This window comes from Mytilus edulis, chromosome 1, assembly GCF_963676685.1.
Source record: "Mytilus edulis chromosome 1, xbMytEdul2.2, whole genome shotgun sequence".
In the NCBI taxonomy this organism is placed as follows: domain Eukaryota; kingdom Metazoa; phylum Mollusca; class Bivalvia; order Mytilida; family Mytilidae; genus Mytilus; species Mytilus edulis.
The window spans coordinates 80,807,220-80,820,463 of NC_092344.1; the positions used below are offsets into that span (position 1 = coordinate 80,807,220).

General features: G+C 30.3%; 1 protein-coding gene across 12 annotated transcripts in view; it reads left to right on the forward strand.

The window, feature by feature from the left end:
* The window catches only part of LOC139491481 (proto-oncogene tyrosine-protein kinase Src-like), a 44,593-nt gene extending 31,735 nt beyond the window's left edge, over window positions 1–12,858 (forward strand). For all 12 annotated transcript variants that reach the window (XM_071279200.1, XM_071279223.1, XM_071279244.1 and 9 more), the window contains 7 exons: window positions 759–862; window positions 3,317–3,469; window positions 3,914–4,078; window positions 6,848–7,107; window positions 7,860–8,013; window positions 8,613–8,744; window positions 9,406–12,858. In XM_071279200.1, coding sequence (XP_071135301.1) covers window positions 759–862; window positions 3,317–3,469; window positions 3,914–4,078; window positions 6,848–7,107; window positions 7,860–8,013; window positions 8,613–8,744; window positions 9,406–9,614 — 1,177 coding nt within the window. In that variant the 3' untranslated portion in view covers window positions 9,615–12,858. The remainder of the gene's footprint in view (window positions 1–758; window positions 863–3,316; window positions 3,470–3,913; window positions 4,079–6,847; window positions 7,108–7,859; window positions 8,014–8,612; window positions 8,745–9,405) is intronic.
* Window positions 12,859–13,244: the final 386 nt, after the last annotated feature.

Sequence of the window (13,244 nt, forward strand, 5' to 3'; positions counted from 1 at the left end):
TTAAAACTTCCTGTAAGGAGAGAGATGACAGTACATATATGTTATGACCGAGGTTATGACTAATCATGTGGTGTCTATTTTATATGTGGCATCATACAAATATTATCAATTCTAATATGATATCCTGGTTTCACTTTGGCAATTGTTCTCAATAAACCATACCTAACCCACCCAAACAAGTATACCAATAAAGTCAATTATTGTTCAGCATAAAATTTCATTTAATATCAAGGGAGACAACACCTGAAAGAAGTTGGTCATAATGTTAACTGCTGAAATAAAAGTAGGAGAGCACTCCAGGGCTTCCAAAACGGTCATATATTCCGGACATTTGTATAATGTCCGTTAAAAGTCCGTCTGGGCAAAGCATGAAACGGTCATCTACTTTTTAGTTTTCAAGCTCTCAGAGCAGTAGTTTAAAAAAAAAAAAAAAAGAATTTATCACAAAATAAAATTGTTAACAAAAGTAATCAATCACAGAGTACTATTTGCAGATATGGAAATGAGATAAGATATCTTTGTATTTTTTGTACCTTATTCATTGCTATTTTTTGTGAGACATTGTGGTGAATTTGCTTTCAGTTTATATAATGCACAGACAATACTTACAAATATGGATGATTCTTTGAAATAAGTTTCATATTATAGCTAAAGACTTTCAGCATTTATAACACAAACAAAATATTAAAAACAGTAAAAAATCAAAGCTTTTTCTTCTGTTTGGTTTGATTAACTAAAGATTGTTTTATTTTATTTAGGTGGTTTATGGGAGCCTTCTCAAGAAAAGAAACAGAGAGATTATTACTGAGTAGAGAAAACACTCCAGGATCATACCTTATAAGAGAAAGTGAAACAAGTCCAGGTATTTCTTGTGTACATCTTTTTAATGATTGTTTTAAGTAGTGTCAAATCTTTAATCTTCCTCCAATATTTATCAAATTCAAATTTAGCTGGCAAAATACAACATTATATGCTTCACTGACAGAAAAATGTGATTTGAATATAAATTTCCACACCTTGAACTGTGTCAAGTCAAATCTGTGTTTACAACTGAAAAGAGTGCAAATTCTATAAGCTTGAATGCAGACTTTTGACAAACTTAAATTCAATTGTCCACAGAAAAACTAGTTTGTCTCAATGTCATAAAATTGGAAAATAAATGAAGCTACATGCTGCTTATTTTAATCTGCTGTTTTCAAATAAGATTTAAGTCAATTTTGAAGAAACATTTTGCTGAGAACTGCAGCAATAAACTGTCACAGTTTTTGTCGAGCCTGCAACTTTTGTTGCAGAAAGCTCGACATAGGGATAGTGATCCGGCGGCGGCTACGGAGGCGGCGGCGGTGTTAGCTCACTTCTTAAAAGCTATATATTTTAGAAGGTGGAAGACCTGGATGCTTCATATTTTGTATATAGATGCCTCATGTTACGAAGTTTCCGTCAGTCACATGTCAAATGTCCTTGACCTCATTTTCATGGTTCAGTGACCACTTGAAAAAAAAGTTCAGAATTTATATAACGTTGAATTCTCTCTTATTATAAGTACCGGTAATAGGATAACTATATTTGGTATGTGCGTACCTTGCAAGGTCCTCATACCCGTCAGACAGTTTTCACTTGACCTCGACCTCATTTCATGGATCAGTGAACAAGGTTAAGTTTTGGTGGTCAAGTCCATATCTCAGATACTATAAGCAATAGGGCTAGTATATTTGGTGTATGGAAGGACTGGAAGGTGTACATGTCCAACTGGCAGGTGTCATCTGACCTTGACCTCATTTTCATGGTTTAGTGGTTATAGTTAAGTTTTTGTGTTTTTGGTCTGTTTTTCTCATACTTTATGCAATAGGTCTACTATATTTGTTGTATGGAATGATTGTAAGGTGTACATGTCTAGCGGGCAGATGTCATCTGACCTTGACCTCATTTTCATGGTTCAGTGGTCAAAGTTAAGTTTTTAAGTTTTGATCTTTTTATCTAATATTATATGCCAAAGGTCAACTATATTTGGTGTATGGAAATATATTATGATCTATATGTCAGTCCCGCAGGTTTTATTTGACCATGACCTCAATTGCACGGTTCATTGGACAGTGTTAAGTTTTTGTGTTTTGGTCTGTTTTTCTCATACTTTATGCAATAGGTCAACTATATTTGTTGTATGTAAGCATTGTTAGCTGTACATGTCTGCCTGGCATGGTTCATCTGACCTTGACCTCATTTTCATGGTTCATTGGTCTTTGTTTAACTATCTTGTTTAATGTTAAGTTTATGTGACAGTTGTAATAACGCTTTATACTTAGGACTATCAACATAATATCAATGATTAGTAAAGAAGGCGAGACATTTCAGTGTGTGCACTCTTGTTGATCAATGGCTTAACATCAGTCTCCCAGCAATCTAAGCAGTGTGGTTTAACATTTATGTCAACTTTTAAAAGCACTTTCTAAAGAATTCAATATTTTCTCAAAATAAACGGACAATTGTGATTCAAAAACCTTTATAAAATTTTAGACAAAATTGGAAGAAAACTAACAGGTCTGTAATTTTTTTATAATAAGGGTTATTCTTTTTTTAAAAAGGGTTAGCCTGTGCTTATTTCAATCTATCCTGGGAAATGCTATGATGTCAGTTTTGGTGCAATATCTTCTTTGCTATTCTTCATAAGCAGGAATGCCAACCTCATCCCATCATATTTTAGCTATATTTTGCTGCGACACAATAATGGTGTCTTCCTTTGTCTTCCTTTCTAGGGTAATGGGAGGGGAGGTACAACATATTGTTTAATTTGAAGTTGAATTAAGCTTGTCAGAATTGCTGCATTCCTTTGTAATTTTTATTTCATATTCAAACTTAGTTTAAAGCAATTATTTTCAATAAAAGTACATTTGACATTTCCATCTAATGGCATACATGGCTTCCAAACAAAAAGTAAATAAAACATTTATTGATTGACACACAAAGAACAAAATTAGCACTAGCTATATGATGTTAAAACAAGTCTTTAAATCTCAAAAAAAAATAATATGTTCATGGCAAACAACTTTTACCAACTTTCACAAAGTCAAATTTGTGAACTTTTTCACAATGTTTTTAGAAATATAAATATGATATTAATCTCACAGGCAACTAAAGAAAACCAGAGAGCTTTTCACATTATACATACATCAAAAGACACTTAAAAAGTTGAGCATTGCTGGCAAATAATTAACCAAAATTAGACCAAAAGGGATGTAGTTTGAAATCACAGGGTATTTTATTCTTAAAATAAATCAACACTGGATAAGAACAGTAAATATTGAACTTGTTATTTTAGGTAACTATGTATTATCTGTACGAGACAATGATGAAGTTAAAGGACCAACTGTCAAACATTACAAGATTCGTAACATGGATAATAATGGTGGATTTTACATAGCAGCAAGAAGAGTAATGAGCTCACTACCAGAGCTGGTAAATCATTATTCACGTAAGTAATATACAATATTGATATCTATCAACCAACATGGCCACCTTTGACTAAAAACAGGATATAGGTCTGAAAGCAATTGTCAATTTATTTGAAAGCTATAGTAGATTTGACTGGAGCAAGAAAGATAGAAAGTGAAGATCTACTGCTAATATATCAACTTGTCAAAGGATTCCTGATTGGATATATTTACATGTATTAAATGAGGATTTTACTTAGATAATGACAATAATGGATAAAACAAAATCATTATCATAAAAATTGATAGATCTTAATAATTGCATTGGTTGGGGGGAGGGGAAGGGCTTGTAGGCTTTTGTAAATGTTTTTTTATCCTGATTCGTTACACAAATAAGAATATGGTATATACCGGTAAGTAACCTGCATTTTAGTTTTATACCTTCCTGAACTATACTTTTTTTTTCTTTTAAAATCCAATTGCAGAAGGTCCAGACGGTCTGTGTCGTCAGCTAATGGAACCATGTCAGAAACCAAAGCCAGTAATGGATGATTTGTCAAGAGATACCAAAGATGCCTGGGAAATCTCAAGAGATGCTTTAACAATGGATATCAAACTTGGTGCTGGACAGTTTGGTGAAGTGTGGAGAGGTATACTCAAACAATCAGTTTATTGCTTTTAAAACAAGTATGTGTCCATAGTACATGGATGCCCCTCTCCCACTATCATTTTCCATGTTCAGTGGACCATGAAGTTGGGGTCAAACTTTTAATTTGAAAACTAGAAAGATCATATCATAGGGTACACCGTACATGTATACTCAGTTTCAAGTTCATTGGACTTCAACTTCATCAAAAACTACCTTGACCAAAAACTTTAACCTGAACTTCACACTATCATTTTCTATGTTCTGTGGACCCTGAAATTGGGGTCAATACTTTAATTTAACATTAAAAATTTTGAATTTAAGCTATGAACTGACCAATCTTTACATATACTTCTTAACATAGCATGCTTATAAGAAACAACATGAAAAAAAGTTTTTAATATTTTGTTAAATTTAGCAAGGAACACATCCTTCACCCACTGTGCAATAATGTTGGTGTTTTTATACAACTGCAAAATTTTTGCGGTCGTAAATTGGTATCACGTCGTCGTCAGCGTCGTCCAAAGACAGATGGTTTCCGGATAATAACTTTAGTATAAGTAAACAGAAATCAATAAAATTTTAACACAATGTTTATAACCACAAAAGGAACCTTTGGGTTGATTTTGGGGGTTATGGTCCATAAGGTTTAGGAATTAGGGGCCCAAAGGGCCCAAAATAGCATTTATCTAGTGTCAGAACAATAAGTTGTGTATAAGTATTTCAATTGTTCTGAAATTGTACCACAATGTTTAATACCATTAGTAGAAGGTTGAGATATATTTTAAGGGTTATGGGACAAACAGTCTAGGAATAAAGGGCCAAAAACAAGCATTTTTGTAGTTTCAAGTCAATAAATTGGAGTTATCTTTCTTTGTCCAGAATGGTTGTTGAATCACCTAAAACCAATGCTTTATATAATCTTTAAATTGGATTTATCTTTCTTTGTCCAGAATAGAAGTTGAATCAACTTAAATCAATGCTATATACAATTTACAATGCAATATTCACTTTACTACCAACTGATAAATTAAAGCAATCTTTACCATTCAGTGATTACATGCACTTTGATTACCATTCTAGGGTTATGCCCCTTTACAAGTGGAAAAATTGAAGAATTTTTTAGTTTCTGTTCTCTTAACTTAAGTTTGTCTCAACTAAATTTAATGAAATGTGTATATAATGCTTATTACCTCTAAACTCAGTTTAAGTTCAACTTTTGGCAGCTTCACTTTTACAGTTCTTGAGTTATGTCCCTTTATAACGTTATATGCTAGCGGGGCATCATCTGTGTCCTTTTGGACACATTCCCCATTTATTTTTTTAGAAAATACTATTAATTAATATTAATTTAAACCATGACTGTATGACATTTTATATTTTAGTATTTAAGGATGTATTTAAATGAGAAGTTATTGTTGCAAACTCCATTAGAAATTTAAATTGAGATCATTTTTGGAATAAGGGAAAGGGGGGAGTGAAAAAAAATTGGGTTGGGGGTCAATTTTTTTTTCTCATTTCAAATTTCAGAATTTAAAAAGGAAATGTCTTCAAATATTTTTTCTTTGAGAGGATTAATATTCAACAGCATAGTAAATTGCTCAAAAGCAAAAAAAATAATTTAAGTTCATTAGACCACATTCATTCTGTGTCAGAAACCTGTGCTGTGTCAACTATTTAATCACAATCCAAATTCAGAGCTGTATCCAGCTTGAATGTTGTGTGCATACTTGTCCCAACCGTTCAGGGTTCAACCTCTGCGGTCATATAAAGCTGTACCCTGTGGAGCATCTGGTTAACTTTTTAACTGTATTTTTCACAAAAAAAATGCAGATTTTAAAGCAGTGAAGTAGTGCAAGTAACGGCTGGGCAGCTGCCAACAGTTTCTGTGCAATAATTTAAGATACATGCAGATAATTCTTTTCAAATTTTAATATGTTGATCAGGGGCGGGGTAGGGGGTGTTTCCAAACCCAGGACAAAGGGACAAAGGGGGGTTCCAACTATATGTCCCCATTCAAATGCATTGATCATAAAAAAAAGGGGGGGTTCCAACCCCAAGAACCCTCCCTCTGGATCCGCCACTGTTGATACTATTGACAAAATAGAGGTCAAATTTTATATTGACTATTTTCACTTGTACCGATCAGGAGTTACTCTCCTTGGTATATTTGAAAATGCCACTTAATGTAGTTTCTATTAGATAACTTATGAACTCTTCTTCCAATGGTTTTCAAAATATAATATATTGTTACTGTTAATTAAATGGAGTCCAGTTGATTATTAACAATTTTCACCGTTTACGGTTCAGGATTTATGGTCCTTGATCTATTGGAAAATTAATGTCGTTTCCAAGCAATTACTTATGAACCACAGCTTATCCTTGTTATGTTTTAAAACTAAACAACTTAAATATTTTACCGCATATAGTCCAGATAGATAATGGAGAAGGTGTGTGTGCATGTAAAGCCGGTTAAAATGTACCTGTACCAAGTCAGTATATTCGGGGGGAAAATGTTTTTCTAGTACTATTTTTTCAGAGGAGTGGGTTGTTTGTATTTGTTCTGGTATGTTGTTACTAGTGTACTGTTTAATATTTTTTGGTATCAGTTAGTTATTCTATGCATTTAGCTATAATAATCATCACAAGAGGATTTCATCATTCCCAAACTCTCTTTTACGTCAGTGTTTTGAATACTGTTAAGATGTTAAAGAAACTTGTATTGGAAGTCATTACTTGTAATTTCTTCATAATGTTTTATTTATTATTCAAGGTACCTGGAACAAGACAACGCCAGTTGCTATAAAAACACTAAAACCAGGAACAATGTCTACTGAAGCCTTCTTAGCTGAAGCATTCATCATGAAGCAATGTAAACATGATAAGTTAGTAAGACTATATGCTGTTTGTTCTGATGGTGAACCTATATATATTGTAACAGAATTAATGTCAAAGGGCAGTCTATTGGAACATCTACGTTCAGATGAAGGACAACAGTTGAAATTCCCACAGTTAGTTGATGTTGCTGCACAGGTAATAATAGTGGCAATGTTTAAACACAGTAAAGTAGAATAAGGTACAAAGAAAACTGAAAGTTTTTATTTAGAGAATGTAAAATTATCTGTACGCTGTGCCTTACACAAGGATCCACAAATTTGCTTTCACACAATTTCGGTCATTTTGAAAGGATTTTGAAAGTTTTAAAGCCTAATTTTCAAACTTGCATTTATTCACACTAGATTCTTAGCATCAACAAACTTGTATTGGCTGTTTCATCGATAATTACTTCAAGACTCTTACATGAGGGTAGTAATGTCCTTTATCGTCAGTAGTCAAATAGCCGTTTTTGGCTACCGTTAGCGTCAAATTGATTAAAATATTACCATGATTCATCAGAGGTCTCAAATATTTATCGTTACCGTTATTTTTGGAAAAAAAATTAACTTGATTCGTCAAAATCATTCAATTTTTTTTATTGTCTAAAAGATATTGCATATTTTATTGTCATGCCCCAAAAATTACCGTTAACATCATTTGGCAAGATTTTTTACTGTTATTCTTCATGAAGGTACCCCCTCTTACATTTGTCCTATGTTGGTTTTAGGTGTTAATATTTTAAGAAATATGAAGAAAAAAATGAGTAAAGAGGTGAATGACTTTTGCATTGCATTGATTGTAATTTTGAAACCTTTTTAAGAATGAAACGTCTGAACCTGTGTTAATATTGATAAAGGTTAAACATTGTGATGGTATACATATATCAGTTATAAACATTTTTTTTACAGATTGCAAGTGGAATGGGTTTCTTAGAGGCCAAGAAGTTTATTCACAGAGATTTAGCTGCTAGAAACATTTTGATTGGTGATAATAATGTAGCTAAAGTAGCTGATTTTGGATTGGCTAAGATCATTGAAGACGATGAATACAACCCAAAACATGGTACTTTACTTTAGTTATAATGTATATCCAAAATAAAAAGTAAAATCACAAAAATACTGAACTCCTAGGAAAATTCAAAATGGAAAGTCCCTAATCAACAACTGTCATATTCCTGACTTGGTACAGGCATTTTCAAAATTAGAAAATGTTGGATCAACCTGGTTTTATAGCGCTTAACCTCTCACTTTTATGACAAGTCTTTGTCTTCAGTTACTAGCTTTATTCTCCAGACTAGTACTCATGTAAAATGGCCTTTTGTGCTAGTGGCTCTAGTTTTTTAAGGCAAAGATTTACATCCTGCATTATTCAAAAGAACCAATTTGAATCCTATTGAAAAAAATGATTTAAAAAAAATATAGTAATAAAGATTGCGTAAAGAAGCACATCAATTAAGAATGACAAATTATGTGCAATTGTATTTATTTTGATGTAAGATAATTAAAATCTTTCAACATAAATCACTTGGAATACATTTTAATGAACCTATCAAATTCTTTAAAATAAATAGCAGCAATTTCGTTTTATTTTTTAAAGCCTGTAAGCTATTTGTTATAATTGTTTTGTATACATTATATAATCAAGACCTTTATTTTACACAGGTTCCAAATTCCCAATAAAATGGACAGCACCAGAAGCAGCATTATATGGAAAGTTTACAATCAAATCTGATATATGGTCTTATGGTATATTGCTGGTAGAACTTGTCACTCATGGACAAATACCATATCCAGGTAAATATAATCTTGTACAAATAAAGATACAATTTGTATAATAATTTCATATTGCATAATTTTAAGGAAATATTAAAATAATTAAATAGAGTTCTAGTTAAACAAAAAATTAGATATATCTTATCTACCTGTAACTAAGAATCAAGTTGGCAGGAAGTTTTTATTCTTCATTTCACAGAAACAGGTTAAAGCTGTTCAAAATAAGTTTAATTACATTATACTCAATTTCATATTTATCTGTAGATTGTATGCATTTCAATAGGTACTAAATTCAAAAAAATACCCTGTAGTTTTACATTTTTACAAGCTATGACAATCTTCAAAAGAAGTCAATATCTGATGAGGAAATTCATCTTTTCATTCAGGGTCAAATTTGAATTGCAGTTTACACTTTAAAGAAAAAGTCAAACATTAAAAAGAGTAATCTTTATGTCACAAAATTTTAATATTCAATACTTTTTAATTATATTTTTAAAATGATTATTTTCTAAGAGACATGTTGGTATAATCAGTCTGTAGAAAAATCTACTAGATAATTGATTTCAAGGCATGTAGGTAGATACAGTCTGCAGAAATATCTTTTAAATGGTAGATTTGTTCTACTTGATGTTAAGCAAACAATCAATTATAGATTTTAATCTTTTTTCTTTCTTTTATTAAGGTATGCAAAACCGAGAAGTATTAGAACAGATTGAGAGAGGATACAGACAATCGAAGCCAAGCAAGTGTCCCGAGTCTATGTATGACATTATGAAGAAATGTTGGGACAAAGTTCCAGCTAACAGACCAACATTTGAATACTTGTTTAATTTCTTTGATGACTATTTTGTGTCAGCAGAACCAAACTACAAAGAAACAGATGATTATTAGAGATATTTGTGTTTTAGTGGAATTGGAGAAAAGTGCCAGTTGTTAACAGTTTATTTAGAACGTTCAAATATCGTGACTTTTAAGTAGCTTAACTGCTATTTGACATTTATTCTACACAAGTTTTATTAGTCCCACATCATAACTGAAAACCTAAAAAATAAAACTACTATGATACAGAGTTATTTTGCAGTTTAAATCTGCATATTTCAGTTATATTCTAATCTTGAATATGTAAATAAATACTTTTGCAGTGCATCTTTAGTGCTATAGAACTGTGTCAAAGATTCAATAGACACTATTACAGTATTCACATGATTTATGCTTGATGAGTTTAGAGTGGTCTTAAATGACTGCTTTTTATAGGATTATTGATGACTAAATATTTCCTTTATATACTTAATATCTACTATTGAACACATTGTGTTTTAAACTAAATTTTCTGTTAAGATTATAAGAATTGCAGGTTCAATTCTGACAGCTAACAAATTAAAACAAATAAAAAAAAAAAGAATTTGAATTGTGTTTTTTTTTTAATGATTTGTCTTAGATTCATTAAATTATGTTTATATTTAAACTGTGATGCTTTTCAACTATGCAACAAATAAAGTATTTGCTTCTGGAAAGTAAAAATGTTTCATTTTGACATAAATGTAGAATTCATTCATTTATCATCCCTTCATTTTTTAAATCATTTTTTTTTTTGAAATGTTACAATGTTATGATTACCACCTATTGTTTTATATTTTTCTACAAAAATTTGATCTTGGACCAATTTATTAAACATTCCTGTATCTATTTGAAATTTTATTTCCTAATAGGAGAGGGTAAAACTTCAGTATACAAGCAAGTACAAGAATACCTCACTATCACTTTAAGATGAACAACATCATAAAAGCTTTAGGTTTTGTCAAGTGTGTGTATGGATTTTACAAGTGGTCAAGGCAAATACTAAATATTTCAAATTGAACAAATAACATTAATTCTAAGAATGTAGTTAATGCCTAGGCAAAAGATATAAGACATAAAACTGTCAGGCGTTTGAATGTCTAGGATTTATGTTAAATACTTGCTTCTTTTGTCTACTGATTGAAATAGTTTTATAAAACAGTTTGTAGATTATTAAAAGATTTTTATTACATTTACTATATATTTATATATATATATTTATACATATGTTAAGATTTTTACATTGTACAAAAGAAAACGAACATAAATATTTTATTGAATTATTCATATTGTAATAAATGAGAAATATATTTCTGTATACCATGCACATTTCAATTATATTGACATCAAGTTTTTGTTTTTTTATGTAAAACATTTGTATCAAATTAGTTTTGTATGCAATTTTTAAAATTTAGAATATCATACAATTATAAATTCACAAAATGTGCCTTGCCTTGTTGTTTATATGTTAAGAATAATTGAAATGTAACCAGAAATTGAATAACATACTCTCCTAAAGATAGTTTTATAAGAAGTATATTTTACTTGGGACAATCAGTGATTTATTACATGTCAAAAAAAAATTACAATTGATTTTTAATGTTCTTTGATCATTTCTAGAAATATCTAATTAACAATAGTTATATCTAAACGATTTGTCCTTTAATAATTAATTTTCTCAATTATTTTTCTTTGACCATTCATTTTAATATTAAAATAGACTAACTTAAACATTAAAAAAGTTGTTAAAATTGTATTGTTTTCTTAATTTTACAAAAATGTGGACAAAAAATAACTGAATATTAAAATAAACATCGAATGTGTTTTATAACATCTTCTTCAATTTGTCTTTTCATATAAATGATTACAAACCAATCGCTACAAACTCTCATTCATTTTCATTCTGCTCTTTAAAAACATAATCAAATTGCTTTTAAAGAGATGATAATTATATGTAAAGTATGCTAACTGGTTTGACAGATGACTATGAAGTTGGTGGTTTAATGAGGGTTCGTCATAGATCTGGGAACAAATTAAGTTTATAAAAGTTATAACCTTATTACTTTGTAAACTGAAAGGTAATGAATAAAATGTAAATAATAATTATAGATTACTGATTGTATATTCCATCCATTTTTCATGATGAAATTCTTTTGTAGCTTTGTTTATGACACGACCAATAAATAAACTATCGAAATACAAATTTTCCTGTACTTATTTCATTCAAATTAATCATAGTAAGTCAAGGGAATAAGATTGAGGAATAGCATTGAGGTTACTTTTAAGTTTGGAACTGTTGAATTGTATTAATAATACGCAAATGATTGTGGTAATTTAAAAAAAAATATGTTTATTTGAAAACATTAAATTTACCTGGGTTATATCCATTGAAATTGTTGGCCATACATTTGACCAAAACTTTTGATGATCTGAAGATCAATTCAGATAATAATCAAAAGATCAAGTTAGGTGACAACATATTTTTCCTGAACGCAATAATAACTACTGGTAACATTTTTTTTCTACTCTTGATTTATTTTGGTGTCAAATCAGAAACAAATTTTCTGTAAAAAAAAAATATTATAATTGTTGAAGGACTTTCTAAGTTATGGTTTTTTACGCTGATTGGAAATCTAAGATAATAACCAATGTGTGATAAAATACACTGAAAAAATGTAAAATTTAAGTTAAAGACTTTATCAAATTTATTCCATGTCTTAGTGTTTCTCAATTATTTGTTTTGATAAAAACCAAGCTGAAAAGGAAACTATGAAATCAGTGATTCTTAATTAAAGATGTTATTTGTTTACATAATGGTACCAACAAATTTTAATAATTGCATGGTATACTTTGTAAAGTTTGGCATGTGCCACATTTTATAGCATGTTCTTATATAGGGGTTTGATAATAAATATATATTATTATTTATATTGCCTTAAAAGTTGTTTTTTTTACAAAGCCAAGAGTACAATAAAAAAATAATGCTTTTGCATTCAAATGAAAATGTCGTTTATGTTGTTATCAAAAGAATTGGCTACTGAAAGTGGTAAAATGATTTAAAATCATAGCAGAGCATCTTTAAGTTATCCTTGTTTTCTAAAGGAATGTACATTCCAACTTTGTTTATTACCTTCTGATGTAAGATTTTGTACATGATCAAGACTATTATTTGTTATTCATCTTCATTAACTGCTTGTTAACTTGATATACTACACTATATTTGTCTATAATAAAGTATTATAATTTTCATGGTTATTTGTAATATTTGCCTTTAATAAATAAAGAAATCATCATTGTTTGACATTTTATTTGATCAGAGACAAAAGATACCAAAGGGACATTCAAATTGGTAAATTGAAAATGAACTGACAAAACCATGGCTAACAAAGAATAAGACCAACAGAAAAACTAGTTCACAAAACACAACATGGAAAACTAAGACTGAGCAACACTAGATCCACCAAAAACGAGGAGTGATCCCAGGTGCTCCAGAAAGATAAACAGATCTGCTCAACACATTGCACCCATGGTGTTGTTCATGTCAGTACAAACAAGTACTAAGTCTAATTCCATAGATCACATCTGAGGTAAACAAGCAGGATTTTTAGTTACTAAATTAGGAACGTACGGTCAACCAACTTGTGATGGCATCCATAAAACACATGAAGGGATGATTTCAACTTA